The sequence below is a fragment of the Alligator sinensis genome, unplaced genomic scaffold (genome assembly GCF_000455745.1).
Source record: "Alligator sinensis unplaced genomic scaffold, ASM45574v1 scaffold895_3, whole genome shotgun sequence".
Taxonomy (NCBI): domain Eukaryota; kingdom Metazoa; phylum Chordata; order Crocodylia; family Alligatoridae; genus Alligator; species Alligator sinensis.
In genome coordinates, this window is record NW_005842210.1 from 632,881 (window position 1) to 645,623 (window position 12,743).

Sequence of the window (12,743 nt, forward strand, 5' to 3'; positions counted from 1 at the left end):
AGTTCTTCATGCTTCAAGATTAGCTGACACTTATAGTTTTGCTACCTGATGTTAGTTGAGACAGGCTATTCTGAGTTCAGACATCTCTCTCCGCCAGTACAGGAGAGTAGTTATGGCTCCTCTCTTACTCCGCCTAAGAGACCTAAGAGAAAGCTTACTCCTAAGAGGAGACAGGAAAGACCAGTTGCACCTCCAAAGAAAAGGAGAAGAAAAGCACATAGAATGGATCAGTATGCTGTGGAATCCCGCCGGAACAAAGTAAGTTTACCTCTGTGCCAAAACTTTATGACAGAACTGTCACATTTGAGGCATTTCTGTAGCTTCTCTTTTGTAACTTCAAGTTCCTTCTATAAGAGTACTTGAAGGCCCCGCTTTAGACAAAGCAACCAGAATGGCTTGAGTCTTCTGGGAACAGTGTTCTTCCTATTTCAGACTCCATTCACTCTAAGGAAAAACTCCTTTTTTAGGATTCTTTTAAAAACCCATTGACATCTTAAAATAAACCTCTGGGAAGACTTTATCAGTGTTGCCAATTCCTGCAATTTTACCATGAGTTCTGTAATACATGGTGCCCCCTCCCCTCCCCCCCCCCCCCCCCTTTTTTTTTTTTAAGTCCAAGCTCTAGGAGTGATTATGTGAAAATCTCAGTTTTATTTATTTGAATGAAAAGAAATTTCTCATTCTCATGGTCATGAAGAAGAGTGGAAAGTGTAACTGGAGTATAATCTAAAGGTTCAACAACCAGAAGACGAAGAAAAACATTCAAAATATTTAAATCATGGTTTTAACTCCAATCTTGTGACTATGTGGTAGCCTGACTCATGATTTTTTAACATTATGTTGGCAATATAGCCTTATGATTGCGCTTAAGCCTATGTTTTCATGAGACATTCCTAAATGCACAAACTTTTTCTACCTACCATTAATCAACAACTTGTGAGGGGCTGTAAACCTGTTCCATTCCTTTCTACTTAAGGATATATAAGCTGACTAAATTGTAACTCAGTTCATTGGGTAAAAATAAACATTGCCTTTAGGATCTGAATAAAAATCTTCATATTCAACTCATTTATAAAGAAGCAATAGAAACTCTTCCCAGTAGCTTTCACTTCCACGTTTTAAGATGTAGTTTTAAAAATAATTAGACAATGAGATTCATCCTGAAATTGAGGACACCTGAATTACACACAGTACTTTGAGTGTCGATAATCTACCCAGTGGCAGGACTGATTGGGGATGATATCCTTATTATACCGGAGTTGAATTGTTTCCCAACCCAAATCATGCCCCTTTGACATAAAATGTTCTAAGTCATCTAAATGATGAGAACCTGAGTCGTCTTCTCCTTTCCCCCTTGCTTCTCTTCTCTGTATAATTCATCCAAAGCTCTTACACTCAAAGAATTTTATGTGTAAACCCAACTGTGAATTTCAAAAACGTATTCTTCTACAAGACAGCACTCATGCTTAGTACTTTTGGTGCCGATAAAGAGCCATGGGCGCACCACAAGACTAGTCCTTAGGAATTAAAGACAAATACTATATAGTCACATTCTTTCCTCCATCTATGTAACATCAGCAGGCTACTGTAGCTCTTCAGGATGAAAACTCAGTACCTGGTAGAGTTAATTGACATGTTTCAAATTTCAAACCCAACATTTTTGTAGCAGTAACAACTATTTATTTTGGTGACATCTCTGATATCCATGCCTGTCCTGGAAGATGAAGGCTTCCATGCAATTTTCCAAAGAGTCTAGATCAGCATGTGATCTGAGAAAAGATATACACCAGACTTCTTTTCTTTCACTGATAACTCCTTGGAGATTACTTCTGGACAAAGATATGGTCTTAGGAAAATGGCATATCTATGTAGAGCATCCTTACAGAAATGTGTTACAGTCAGCATAGACATTAGATCTTACTTTTGAGCAAGAAATTAAGTGCAAGACAGAACAAGAATAGATAGCATGAGGTTTTAAAAGACAGCCTGATGAAATAAAGAGGCAGAGAGGAGACTAGATTAAGTTTTCCTAGCTGTGGTCATATGAAAATGGTTTGGTTTTCTGATTTTTTTTTTTTTTTTTTAATGCAAGGACTTCTTCATTTGTTGTGTTTTTAAGGAATAAAAAACATTTCTGCAGACCCGGACATTAAATTGGTGGATATAGGACTCAAGCAGAAGTACTGTGACTGATGGTTCTGTCCCATGTCTGGAAGTACTGTTGCTCTTTTCTAAGAGAAACATCATTTCAGTAACCTGTTCCCATAAGAAAACATTCATATGAAATCCATGAGGGTTTGTAGGGTTGAAATTCATGAGGGTTTCTTAGCCTTCCCAGTTCCAGAACCATGAGCTGGAGGCTAAATGAAAAAGGCTGCAAGTGATTTATGTGGTATAATTAAAGTGGATTGAAAAATGGAATTTCCATTCCATGGGGAGAATCCAATATTTTGACATTTGTTTTTGTCTTGATTTGATATGGGGTCAAAATAGGAAAACTTCTTGTGGAATTAAAATTTTGAGAAACTTTGATTCAGAATGTTCAGCTCTAACACTAAACTAAAGTAAGACACAATGTTACATTTTCTGAATCAAAACAATCCCATTCAAAATCTCAAACTCAGTCTGAGCTACCATAGTGTTTCATGAGTTTTGCAGTGCTGTGTCCTCGTGCCTCAGCTGGGGTCACATCTCATGATGTACAACATTCTTTCCCTGAGCTTGAACCATGCCAGGACTTTACAAGGGTCACATTTTCCTGTCTCAGCATGTAGATTCTGAAAATAATGAACTTCCATAGGTACTGTAGGCAGGCAGGCAGAGAGATTCTGGAAGAGTTGTCAGGTTGATCTAGCCAAAGTAGTTCACCTAAATTTTCGGATATTCCTATGTTTGAAAGCCTACTTTACATTATTTATCTTTCTTGTATCATCTGGTAAATATGTTATGCTCTGCTATTCCTACCAAAAGTTGTAACTTATGGACATTTTGATCTTTATGAAAAATTACATTCAATGAAGAAATTGTAGCATATTTATAACAGCTAGACTTGGGCAGCCTTTCTGAAAACCTTGCTATCGTTGTCATTGGAACCTTTAGAAATCTTGGTTATAAAGTTGAAGGGATGCCTTGTTTCTTCTTATTACTTACTTTAAACTCAAACTACTTGAGGATAATCATTCCAATACCAGATGTTTCCTGCAGTACACTTCATAGGTGACTTGGGATTTTCATGTGAACAACAAAACTGAAGCTCAGTTTCACATCCATATATTGACACTGTGATTGATGTTACAAAAAAATGAAAAGCTACCCTCTTCGTAAAGTACATAAAGAAGCCAATCCTCAAAATCATGTGCGTTTTTATTATATATGAAATATGGGCTTGCTGTTACCAAGTGTTAATGTATCTTTGAGAAGGACTAGGAACAAGATCAATGATCTTTTGCATTTATCTTACTGTATCCCAGAAGAAGGCTCTTTGTATCCTTCTCCTGAGGAAATCGGGCTAGGGCTATAGGAAAGGCTATGATTATTATGTAAGTGTAACTACCCAGCCAAGGCTCTTCCTCTTGATCTGAATAATTATTCTGCCAGAGTTTCAGTAAAGGAGTTCCACTAATAGTGGAAAGGAGATCACTGCAGTCAATGATAGAATAAACTTTTGTTCTTTTCTGCCAACTTGTATAGATGACAAACCCTCTAAGAGACATTGACAAGATTGTAGGACAACTAATGGATGGACTGAAGCAGCTGAGATTACATCGATGTGTCAATGTTATCTTTGTTGGTGACCATGGTAAAAATTCTTTTATGTTTATCCTTTATCAGTTTGTCAATGTAGAAACCATTATTGGAGTACTTTCTAGAACTGCACAGGACTTAGTTGTGTACACGTGTTTTATTGGATCAAAATCTAAATCAAAGTCTTATTAAAAATACTTTATTACTAGCTTCACTTCTCAAATACTTATTCAGAAAGACATGATCAACTGATGTAGACTCAGAATTTAACTTGCCAGGTGATTTATCTTTGCAAAAATTCCTCATTTTAAATATCTAGTTAAATGTTTACATATTTATTCAGAATTCTTAACTCTTTTTTTGTGTGCCACATCTAAATTCAGTGTATGCTCTCTTCTATCAAGTATGGAAGGGTTACATGTCCCTTTGAGTGTCTCTTTCTCAGTCTAAATAGAAGGAATCTTATCTCCTTTTTAATGAGGAAAGGAGTAGAATTTTGGAACAATATGTTTCCATGGTACTGGATTGAGCTGGTTATGGAGAGTGTACGGAGAAATTGTGGGGAAGTTATAAGGGAGAAAAAGCCTTCAATACATTTTTGTGAGATCGGGGAGTGAACAGAGCTGTTTCTATTGCTTGGAAATTGAGAGGAATTTTACATGAGAATTAATAGTGACAATTGACAAACCCCAGAAAAATTTCCAGGGATGGAGATTCCACAGTTCCTCTAGGTAGCCTGTTCCAATGCTTGACCACCTCATTGTTAGAAAGCACTTCCTAATCTCCAGCCTAAATTTCCACTGTTGTAGCTTGAGGCCATTGCTCCCCATCCTGTACCTTACAGCCACAGATAAAAGTTCATCTCCATGTTCTGTAATTGCCTGTCAGATATTTGAAAACTGTTATTGAATACTCATCTCAGTCTTCTCTTGTCCAGACTAAATAACCCTAATTTGTTCAGTCTTGCTTCCCAGGCCCCTGATCATTTCTGTTGCTCTCTGCTGGACTCTTTCCATACTGTCCACATTCTTCTTTAAGTGTGGGGCCCAAAATTGGACATAGTATTCCAGGTGAGACCTCATAGTGCCAAATTGAGTGGAAGAATCACTCTCTTTGATTTACAAGTGATACTCCTATGAATGCAACCCAGTCAATGCTGCTGGCTTTTTTGCAACAAGAATACACTGTTGGTTTATATTCAGCTTGTAGTCTTCTACAGGGCTGTTCAAGCAGGTGGTCTGGGGACTATATGTGGCTCACAAGATGCTAATGTGGTCCCTGGACTCCTACACAGCCACTGCTCCCTTATCTTTCTGGCTGCTGCTGCAGCAGCTGGGGCCTCTAGGGTCCCCCTTGCATAAGCTTTTGCTTCCTGCTCCTGCCCCGGTGCCAGGAGAGCCCATGGAGTGATGCAGTAGTGTATGGTGAGGGTGGCCCAGGGCTCTGTGGCTTGTACTAGTGCCACCCCTGGAGCAAGCAGCTCCTGCTGGCATAGCCCATGCAGAGTGCAGTCCCCAGCTGCTTAGAAGTTAGACAGCTGCTAGTTGTCCCCAGTTGTCCCTCCTATATGCTCTGGTGTATGGCAAGTTGCCTTGGGTGAGGTAGGGGAGGCTGGGGCCAGCATGTGGGCTGGTGCCAGCAGCCTTACCTGAGGTGGTGCAAACGGGTCTGCGGCACCACAAACCACATGTGCACCCATCTGGATGCACTCCCTGGGTCTACTGTAACCCCCAGTATTGTAGCCCAGCCAGGATTGCAGCCCAGCCAGTCATTCCTGAGTCTGTACTTGTGCATGCAGTTATTCCATCCCAAGTGCAGGACTTTGTATTTGATTGTGGTTCATTTGTCTAGTCCATCCAGGTCATTCCGGACCCTAGTCCTATCCTCCAGAGTGTCTGCAACTCCACCCAACCTGGCATCATCTGCAAACTTGCTAAGCATGCATTTGATCACAACATCCAAACCATTAATGAAGAAGTTAATACTGAAGACAGATAGCTAGCTGTGTTAGTCTGAAGTCAGGTGAAACAGGTCCCTGGAGAATCCTCTTGATACTGCCTTCCAGCTAGACATTGAGCTGCTAGTGACTTGCACATAAAGATCTGCCTCCACCTTGCAATACATTTGTTTAGTTAGTATTTCCTCAGCTTATTAATGACAGTGGCGTGGGAAATGGGAGACTGATTGTCACTGTCACCTTCCACCTTCATATTCTCACCAAGTTCCTCCCTGTTTGTAAGCAACAACGCAAGAAGAGCTTTCCCCTTAGTTGGCCCTCTGTACCATCTGTATCAAAAAGTTATCTCCAAAGCACTCCCAAGAATTTTCTGGACTGCTTACGCACTACTGTTTCCCTCATAGCAGATGGTCTTGATAACTACAGTGGTTGTGGAGAATTAGGCAAACAACATCAATACATTTTTGCAGGCCACAAGATAACTCTGATAGTAACAACTGTTCACTCTGCTGCCAGCTGGCTTAGAACAAAAGACATTATTTTTTGTGTCCTTTTTAAACAAGTTATCAAAATCACTTTATGAAACAAGGAACTGCCTTTGATTCTTCTGTATGTTCAGAGTGGATGTCAGTGTGTCAGAGTTCCTTGTATGCAAAGAATTAGTATTACTGCTCTGACATTGGCATTTCTTTTGTGCAAGCAGATGCAAAGACCAACTATAATTTGTTTCCATAACAGTATCTAATGTTGGTGATAAGTGCTTCCATTAACAACCTATTAGCTAAAAGGTTTTTGATAGCTTAAAAACTGAAAAACAGTGAAAGTAGCTGATGTGTCCTTAGCAAGTGGAATATTTCCAGTGACTACTCTTGAAAATTCATGTGACCTTGCAGTCTTTTCTATAGAATTGAGGCTGGATTAATTCCACAGGAAAGAGGATACCGATAATTGGGAAGAAAAAAAAATGCACCTTATTTTTTAAACTGCTGTGTATAGGCTGAGCTTGATGCCTGTGCTTTAGGAAATATGGGGTTTTTGAAATATAAAATCCTGTTTAGTAAAGGAATTTATTCCCCTTACACAGGAATGGAGGATACCACTTGTGAAAGGACTGAATTTTTGAGTAACTATTTGACTAATGTGGAAGATATCATTTTGCTGCCTGGTTCTCTGGGACGCATTCGCCCAAGGTCTAGCAATAATCTGAAATGTAAGTTGACATGATTACTACACTGAGGATTGGATTCTGTAACCTTTATTCAGGTAGAATCGTAGTTATGCACAAGTAGTCCCATATCAGTGATTTGGAGTTCTGTATGTTGAATGCTAAATGAGCCCACGGATGCTCATTTTTGAGCTGAAGGATTAAATAGGGCTTACTGAGGGATAAAGTGACAGTATTAAGATTGAATTCATTAGTTTCTCCATGACTAAAGAGTCAGATAATGGGATTAGTTATTTTGTCAGAAACCTGAATGGTATGTAGTGGAAGAGATTAAGGCAGTAGAAGAGAGAATGGTGAAGTTTGAATTTGAGCAAATGGGGTTTGGGACTGATATTCACATATTGTATATTGTGTCATCTCTAAGAAGTCATTTTGTGAGGAGAGTGGTAGGTTAGTTAGCCCTACATGAGACTTTGAATATAATTTGCATTAAGATGCATCTTAAGATATTTTGCAATGTTGACTTTTAAATTACAGCAGAATGAAAGCAAATGAGTTAAACCTTTAATTTAGTTATTAATCTCACCTATGAATAAATTTCGAGTATAGGCACAGGAACAGGTTACAAAGGGGTAAATTAGGATGCAAATTTATAGGTGTCCCATTGGCTGCAGAGAGCTCAGATTCAATTTTTTTGCAAGCCAAATCTGGCCAATGAGCTATAGGCTATTGATTCCTGAAATATGGGATATGGGTAAACTTTTGCTTCAAATATTATTGTTCCCCTAACTTAGGGACATATGAAGTTTCCAAGAACATAACAAGCTGGCCACATCCAGATGAGCACAGCTGTGCACTATGTGGCACCGCAAACATGTCTGCACTGCCACATACCACACATTTAGATGTTCTCTGCACTGCAAGGAAGCGCTGCCCATCTGTGTGCTGCTTTACTTTTTTTCCCATGGGGTTTTTGACCCCTGGATAGCCAAGGGTCAAAAAAACCCACAGGGAAAAAAAAGCAGAGCAGTGCACACACAGACAGCGTGTATCACTCAGAAGCAGAGCCAAGCCACCCAGAACCACTCTGTGGCTTCTGGCCAGGCTCCACACAGCAGAATCGCCACTGCTGCAGCCAGGACCCTAGGCCTCCAGGACCCTAGGTAAGGCTGCTGGGGCCATCCCAGTGCTAGCCCTAGCCTTCTCTACCCCACCCGGGGTAACTTGCCATGTGCCAAAGTATGCATGGCATGGACTTTCCCCAGGGACAAGCAACAATGGCATAAGGTATGCCATTGCTACTTGTCCCTGGGGAGCCAAACCTCTGCACTCATCTGGATGCAGCCATTAAGTTGTTGGTTACTTCATAGACTAAAAATGTTTTGCATTACACATGACAATAAAGAAAGTAAGTTACTAAACTAGCATAAAGATTGAATCCCTGAAAGGCTCTCCCAGAACTTTTATCTTCTGAGAATGTTCATGCTTAGTTTTTCCATGCAGAATTTTAAAACAGACTTCTGCCATTGTCAACAGTAAGACTGTCATTGACTGCAGTTGATTTTTCCAATTGTTTTCATTTGGAACATGATTAAGCACTACCATATGATAGATCTACAGATAATAATAAGTACTATATTATACTGATGTGCAAAGAGGAGTGAAAAATAGCACAAAAATCTTGTTATTTTCCTGACATTCAATATGTTTCTTTTCTTTTGAATAAAGAGTGACATGTTCCAAAAAGATTAGCTAGTCCATGCTAAGCCTTGGCCCAATGCTTTTGTTTTTCCCCATTTGCAATCATTCTTCCTTTCTGTGGGTCAATCAGAGAACAAGCATACTCATCCATGAATTGAAAACAGAGGATTGGAACATTAAAAAAAGTATCCATTTCCTCACTACTCCAGTGTGCCATAACTTAACCCCATTTCTACGTTTCTGTACACAACAGTAGATATACGCATTAGGTCTGTGTGAAACTTTGCCAGCTGTTTCATTTCGACTCGTTTCAAGATCAAAACAGCAAAATCCATACAAAGTGAAGGGCTTTGAAATAACCTCAAAATGAAACGAGGGCAGCTGAAATGTTTCAAAAGTTTCAAACGTTTTGAATTTCAAAGCAGCCAGGTGGTGGGAGGCAAGGGAGAGCCAGGGCTGCACTCCGAGTGGCTTCGCAGCCCCATGTGGCTCAGCCAGGCAGGGAGCGCAGCCCTGGCTTCCCCCACCTCCTGCCACTGGGCTGCACTATGTGGGGCCCATTGGGAGTGCACCTCGGGCCCTCCCCCCCCCCTGCCATTGGGCTGCACTCCGACTGGCTCTGCCAGCCCCATGGAGCTCAGCCTGGTGGTGGGAGGTGGGAAGAGCTGGCTCTGCTCTCTGCCTCCCACCACCAGACTGAGTTCCACAGGGCTGTGAGCTGCTGGGAGCTGAGCCCGGTGGAGGGAAGCGGGCTGCGCCCAGCGCCAGGAAGATTGGCACTGCTGCTGGCCCCAGGTGGCAGAACCTGCCTCCTGTCATTCAGCAGGCAGATCAGGGGCCCACCTGCACCCCCAGGAATGCTGCATGGGCTTTGCTGGACTGCTTCCGGGGTGCGGGCCTCCGATCTGCCTGCCAGATGCTCCTGCCTGCCGGATGCTCCTGTACCCTGGCTCCTGCTTGTCAACACCTTAAGGTGCAGTTACCCAGAAACCTCTAGACCTATCTCTTTGAAACTTGGTGGACTTCATGCCCTCAGAAAGGGCTACCATACTTGCAAGTTTCATCTGAATCGGGCAGGAAATGACAAAGTTATAGGCAGTTTTGTGCTTCCTCATTATAGCCTATGGGCAAAACGTTGACATAGTTTCAATGAAACGAAATGGAACAGCGCTTCTGAAATTAAATGAAACTCGAAATGAAACACTGTTGCATCAAAACTGAAGTTGAAGTGGAACGGTGCTGTTTTGCACAGTTTGCATGGCTTTTGGCTCAGGACTCAATATGATTAATTTCAAAGCCAATTAGCATAATTATTTAAGCAGCCAAAAGTTGTTGCTAGCCTTGAAAGAAAGACCATGACTCTGATGTGTGTAGAAACTTACCCAGATGTGTGTGACATTAGAGCAGCCAAAAGAAGAATACATTTTGTTGTAAATAAGGAAGCTTGTTGTTATACTTAGGCATTATTAAAACATTTTTGCAAATTTTCTGTGCATATAAAATAACAAATCAGATAATCAGTCATAAGACTTTAAAGATATTAGATTAAATATTCTTATAAAGTAAAATAAATATTAAACTAAGGCCTCAAAGGGAAAAACACTGATCAGTATTATTATAAATAAAAAGGGGGTAATTAAAAATCCTTATGGGCTTATTTTAGAGAATATGCAATTTCTTTTCATTGAGATGAGATAGTTTCTAAAAGAAACCATCTCTTGAAAAGCAGATTTCCCTTTGTAAATTCTTCAACAAACAGATGGCTATTTTATGTCATGTCTCTCTCTTTTTAACAGATGATCCTAAAGCAATTGTTGCAAACCTCACAGTAAGTATTAGAGCATGTATCTCTGGCTCCGTTATATTGTTCCTTTGACATGTTAATGTACAGCTCCATTCAGCATTTCTTGCTCACCCTTTAGTCAGGCAAAATTGTCATTGGCTTGAGTAAAGAGAGATAAATAAAACCCTTCATGAATGATGTATAATGATGTTTGCCCTGAGTTCATCTGTTTGCTGCTTTTTGGTTTTTTATAACCTTTTCTGGGTAGTACATAGCCAGAATCTCCTACTAGTTTTGAGTTTCTGAATTGAGCCTATTTATGCCTTCCTTCAAAAATGGAAAAAGATCTTTTGAGGTAAATGATTTACAAGTACTCTGAAGATGTAAAAAAAAATAGTTGATATTTCTCCACGTTTAGCCTTGTTCTTGTGAGGAATTCCTACTCAAAATAAATATTGGCTTATCAAATTTAGTAACCAAATCATTTATGGTATATAGTCAGTATTCCATTCTTCTCTGAATCATAGAAACTAAGGTTGGAAGGGACCTTAAAACATCATCGAGTCCAACCCCCCTGCTCTGGGCAGGACTACTGCTGAGATCAAATGATCCCATCAAGGTGTCTATCCAGTCTCCTCTTGACGACTTCCCAGGTTGGGGACTGCACCACCTCCTTGAGAAGTCTATTCCAGATTCTGGTGACTCTTACTGTAAAGAAGTTCTTCCTTGCATCCACCCTGAAACCATCCTCTAACAGTTTATGACCATTGTTCCTGGTCCTCCCCTGGAGCACCCTAGTGAACAGTTTTTCTCCCAGCTCCTGCTATTCACCTCCTAAATACTTACAGATGGCCACCAAGTCCCCCCTCAGTCTGTTCTTCCCCAGGCTGAACAGTCCCAGATCCCTTAGTCTTTCCTTATAAAGTTTGTCCTCCAGCTCCTCAATCATTCTTGTGGCCCTTCTCTGGACCCTTTCCAGATTCTCCACGTCTTGTTTGAAGTGCTTTGCCCAGAACTGGATGCTACTTCAGCTGGGGTCTCACCAATGCTGAATAGAGAAGAAGTATCACTTCCTTAGTTCTGCTCACGATGCATCAGCTAATGCATCCCAGTATGCTGTTAGCTCTGTTGACTAGCATTACACTGGTGGCTCATGTTCATCTTGTGATCAGCCATAACCCGAAGGTCCCTTTCAGCCACCGTACTGGCCAGGACATCTCTTCCTAACATATATTCATGTTGCTGGTTATTTTTCCCCAGATAAAGCACTCTGCATTTAACCTTATTGAACTGTATCCGGTTCCACTCTGCCTACCTTTCCAGCTTGTCCAGGCCCACTTGGATCCACATCCTAACCCCTAGCATGACTGGTTTTCCCTATAACTTAATATCATCTGCAGACTTGGCCAGCGTGCATTCCACATCCTCATCTAAATTGTTGATGCAGGTGTTGAACAGCATGGGGCCAAGAACCAAACTCTGAAGGCCAACACTTCGTCCCTCCAAGACAATATAAACCTGTTCACCAGCACTTTCTGGATTCAACCTTTTAACCAGTTCCCAATATGGACCCTGCCAGCCCCCAATCTCCCAGTTTCTTTATAGGAGTGTCATGGGAGACCATATTGAAAGCCTTGTTAAAATCCAAGTATATGACATCAACCGCATCTCTCACATCTAAGTGGTTCATTATTTGATCATAGAAGGAGACAAGGTTGGTCAGACATAACCTGCCCACAATGAAACCATGTTGCCTATCCTTCAGCATCATGCTTTCTTCCAGTCTCTCACAAATGGACTTCTTGGAATTTTTTTCCAAAATTTTACCTGGTATCGAGGTCAAAATGAGCAGCCTATAGTTTCCTGGATCCTCTCTCCTCCTCCTTTTAAAGATTGGCACCACACTGGCCCTTTTCCAGTCTTCTGGGACCTCTCTTGACCACCATAAGTCTTCAAATACCTTTGCCAATGGTTCCTCACTGATGCCAGCCAATTCCCTCAGCACACTCAGGTGCAGTCCATCCAGTCCTGCCAACTTGAAGACATTCAGATGCTCTAAGTGCTCCCTCACCAGTTCAACACTGACCATTGGTTGGCAATCGCCTCCCCCCTGCATCTGTCCAGTATCCGACCAGGCAGGCAACCACTATCTGTGTGCACAGACGCCGACACAAAGTATTCATTAAAGAGAAATTAAGCTTTGAACAATTTGTACATCCTTGGAGAAAATGTGGTATTTTGCATGTTGCTCTGGAGAATATTCTAATGAGAATAAAGGTGTCAGAATCAAAGCCACAAGTCCTAGGAGAATATTACATAAATAAGAGTAATATTAGGCCAAGCATTCAAAATATTCTACAGACTGTTCTTAAAGGTATAATTGCTAATGTGCT

General features: G+C 41.0%; 1 protein-coding gene across 4 annotated transcripts in view; it reads left to right on the plus strand.

Annotated features, from left to right (window-relative positions):
- ENPP2 (ectonucleotide pyrophosphatase/phosphodiesterase 2) overlaps positions 1 to 12,743 on the plus strand; it is a 120,791-nt gene that overhangs the window by 84,999 nt on the left and 23,049 nt on the right. For 3 of the 4 annotated variants that reach the window (XM_006026805.3, XM_006026804.3, XM_006026802.3), the window contains exons 12-15: positions 103 to 258; positions 3,691 to 3,799; positions 6,786 to 6,911; positions 10,364 to 10,395. In XM_006026805.3, coding sequence (XP_006026867.1) covers positions 103 to 258; positions 3,691 to 3,799; positions 6,786 to 6,911; positions 10,364 to 10,395 — 423 coding nt within the window. The remainder of the gene's footprint in view (positions 1 to 102; positions 259 to 3,690; positions 3,800 to 6,785; positions 6,912 to 10,363; positions 10,396 to 12,743) is intronic. The other variant, XM_006026806.3, reaches the window with a different exon arrangement.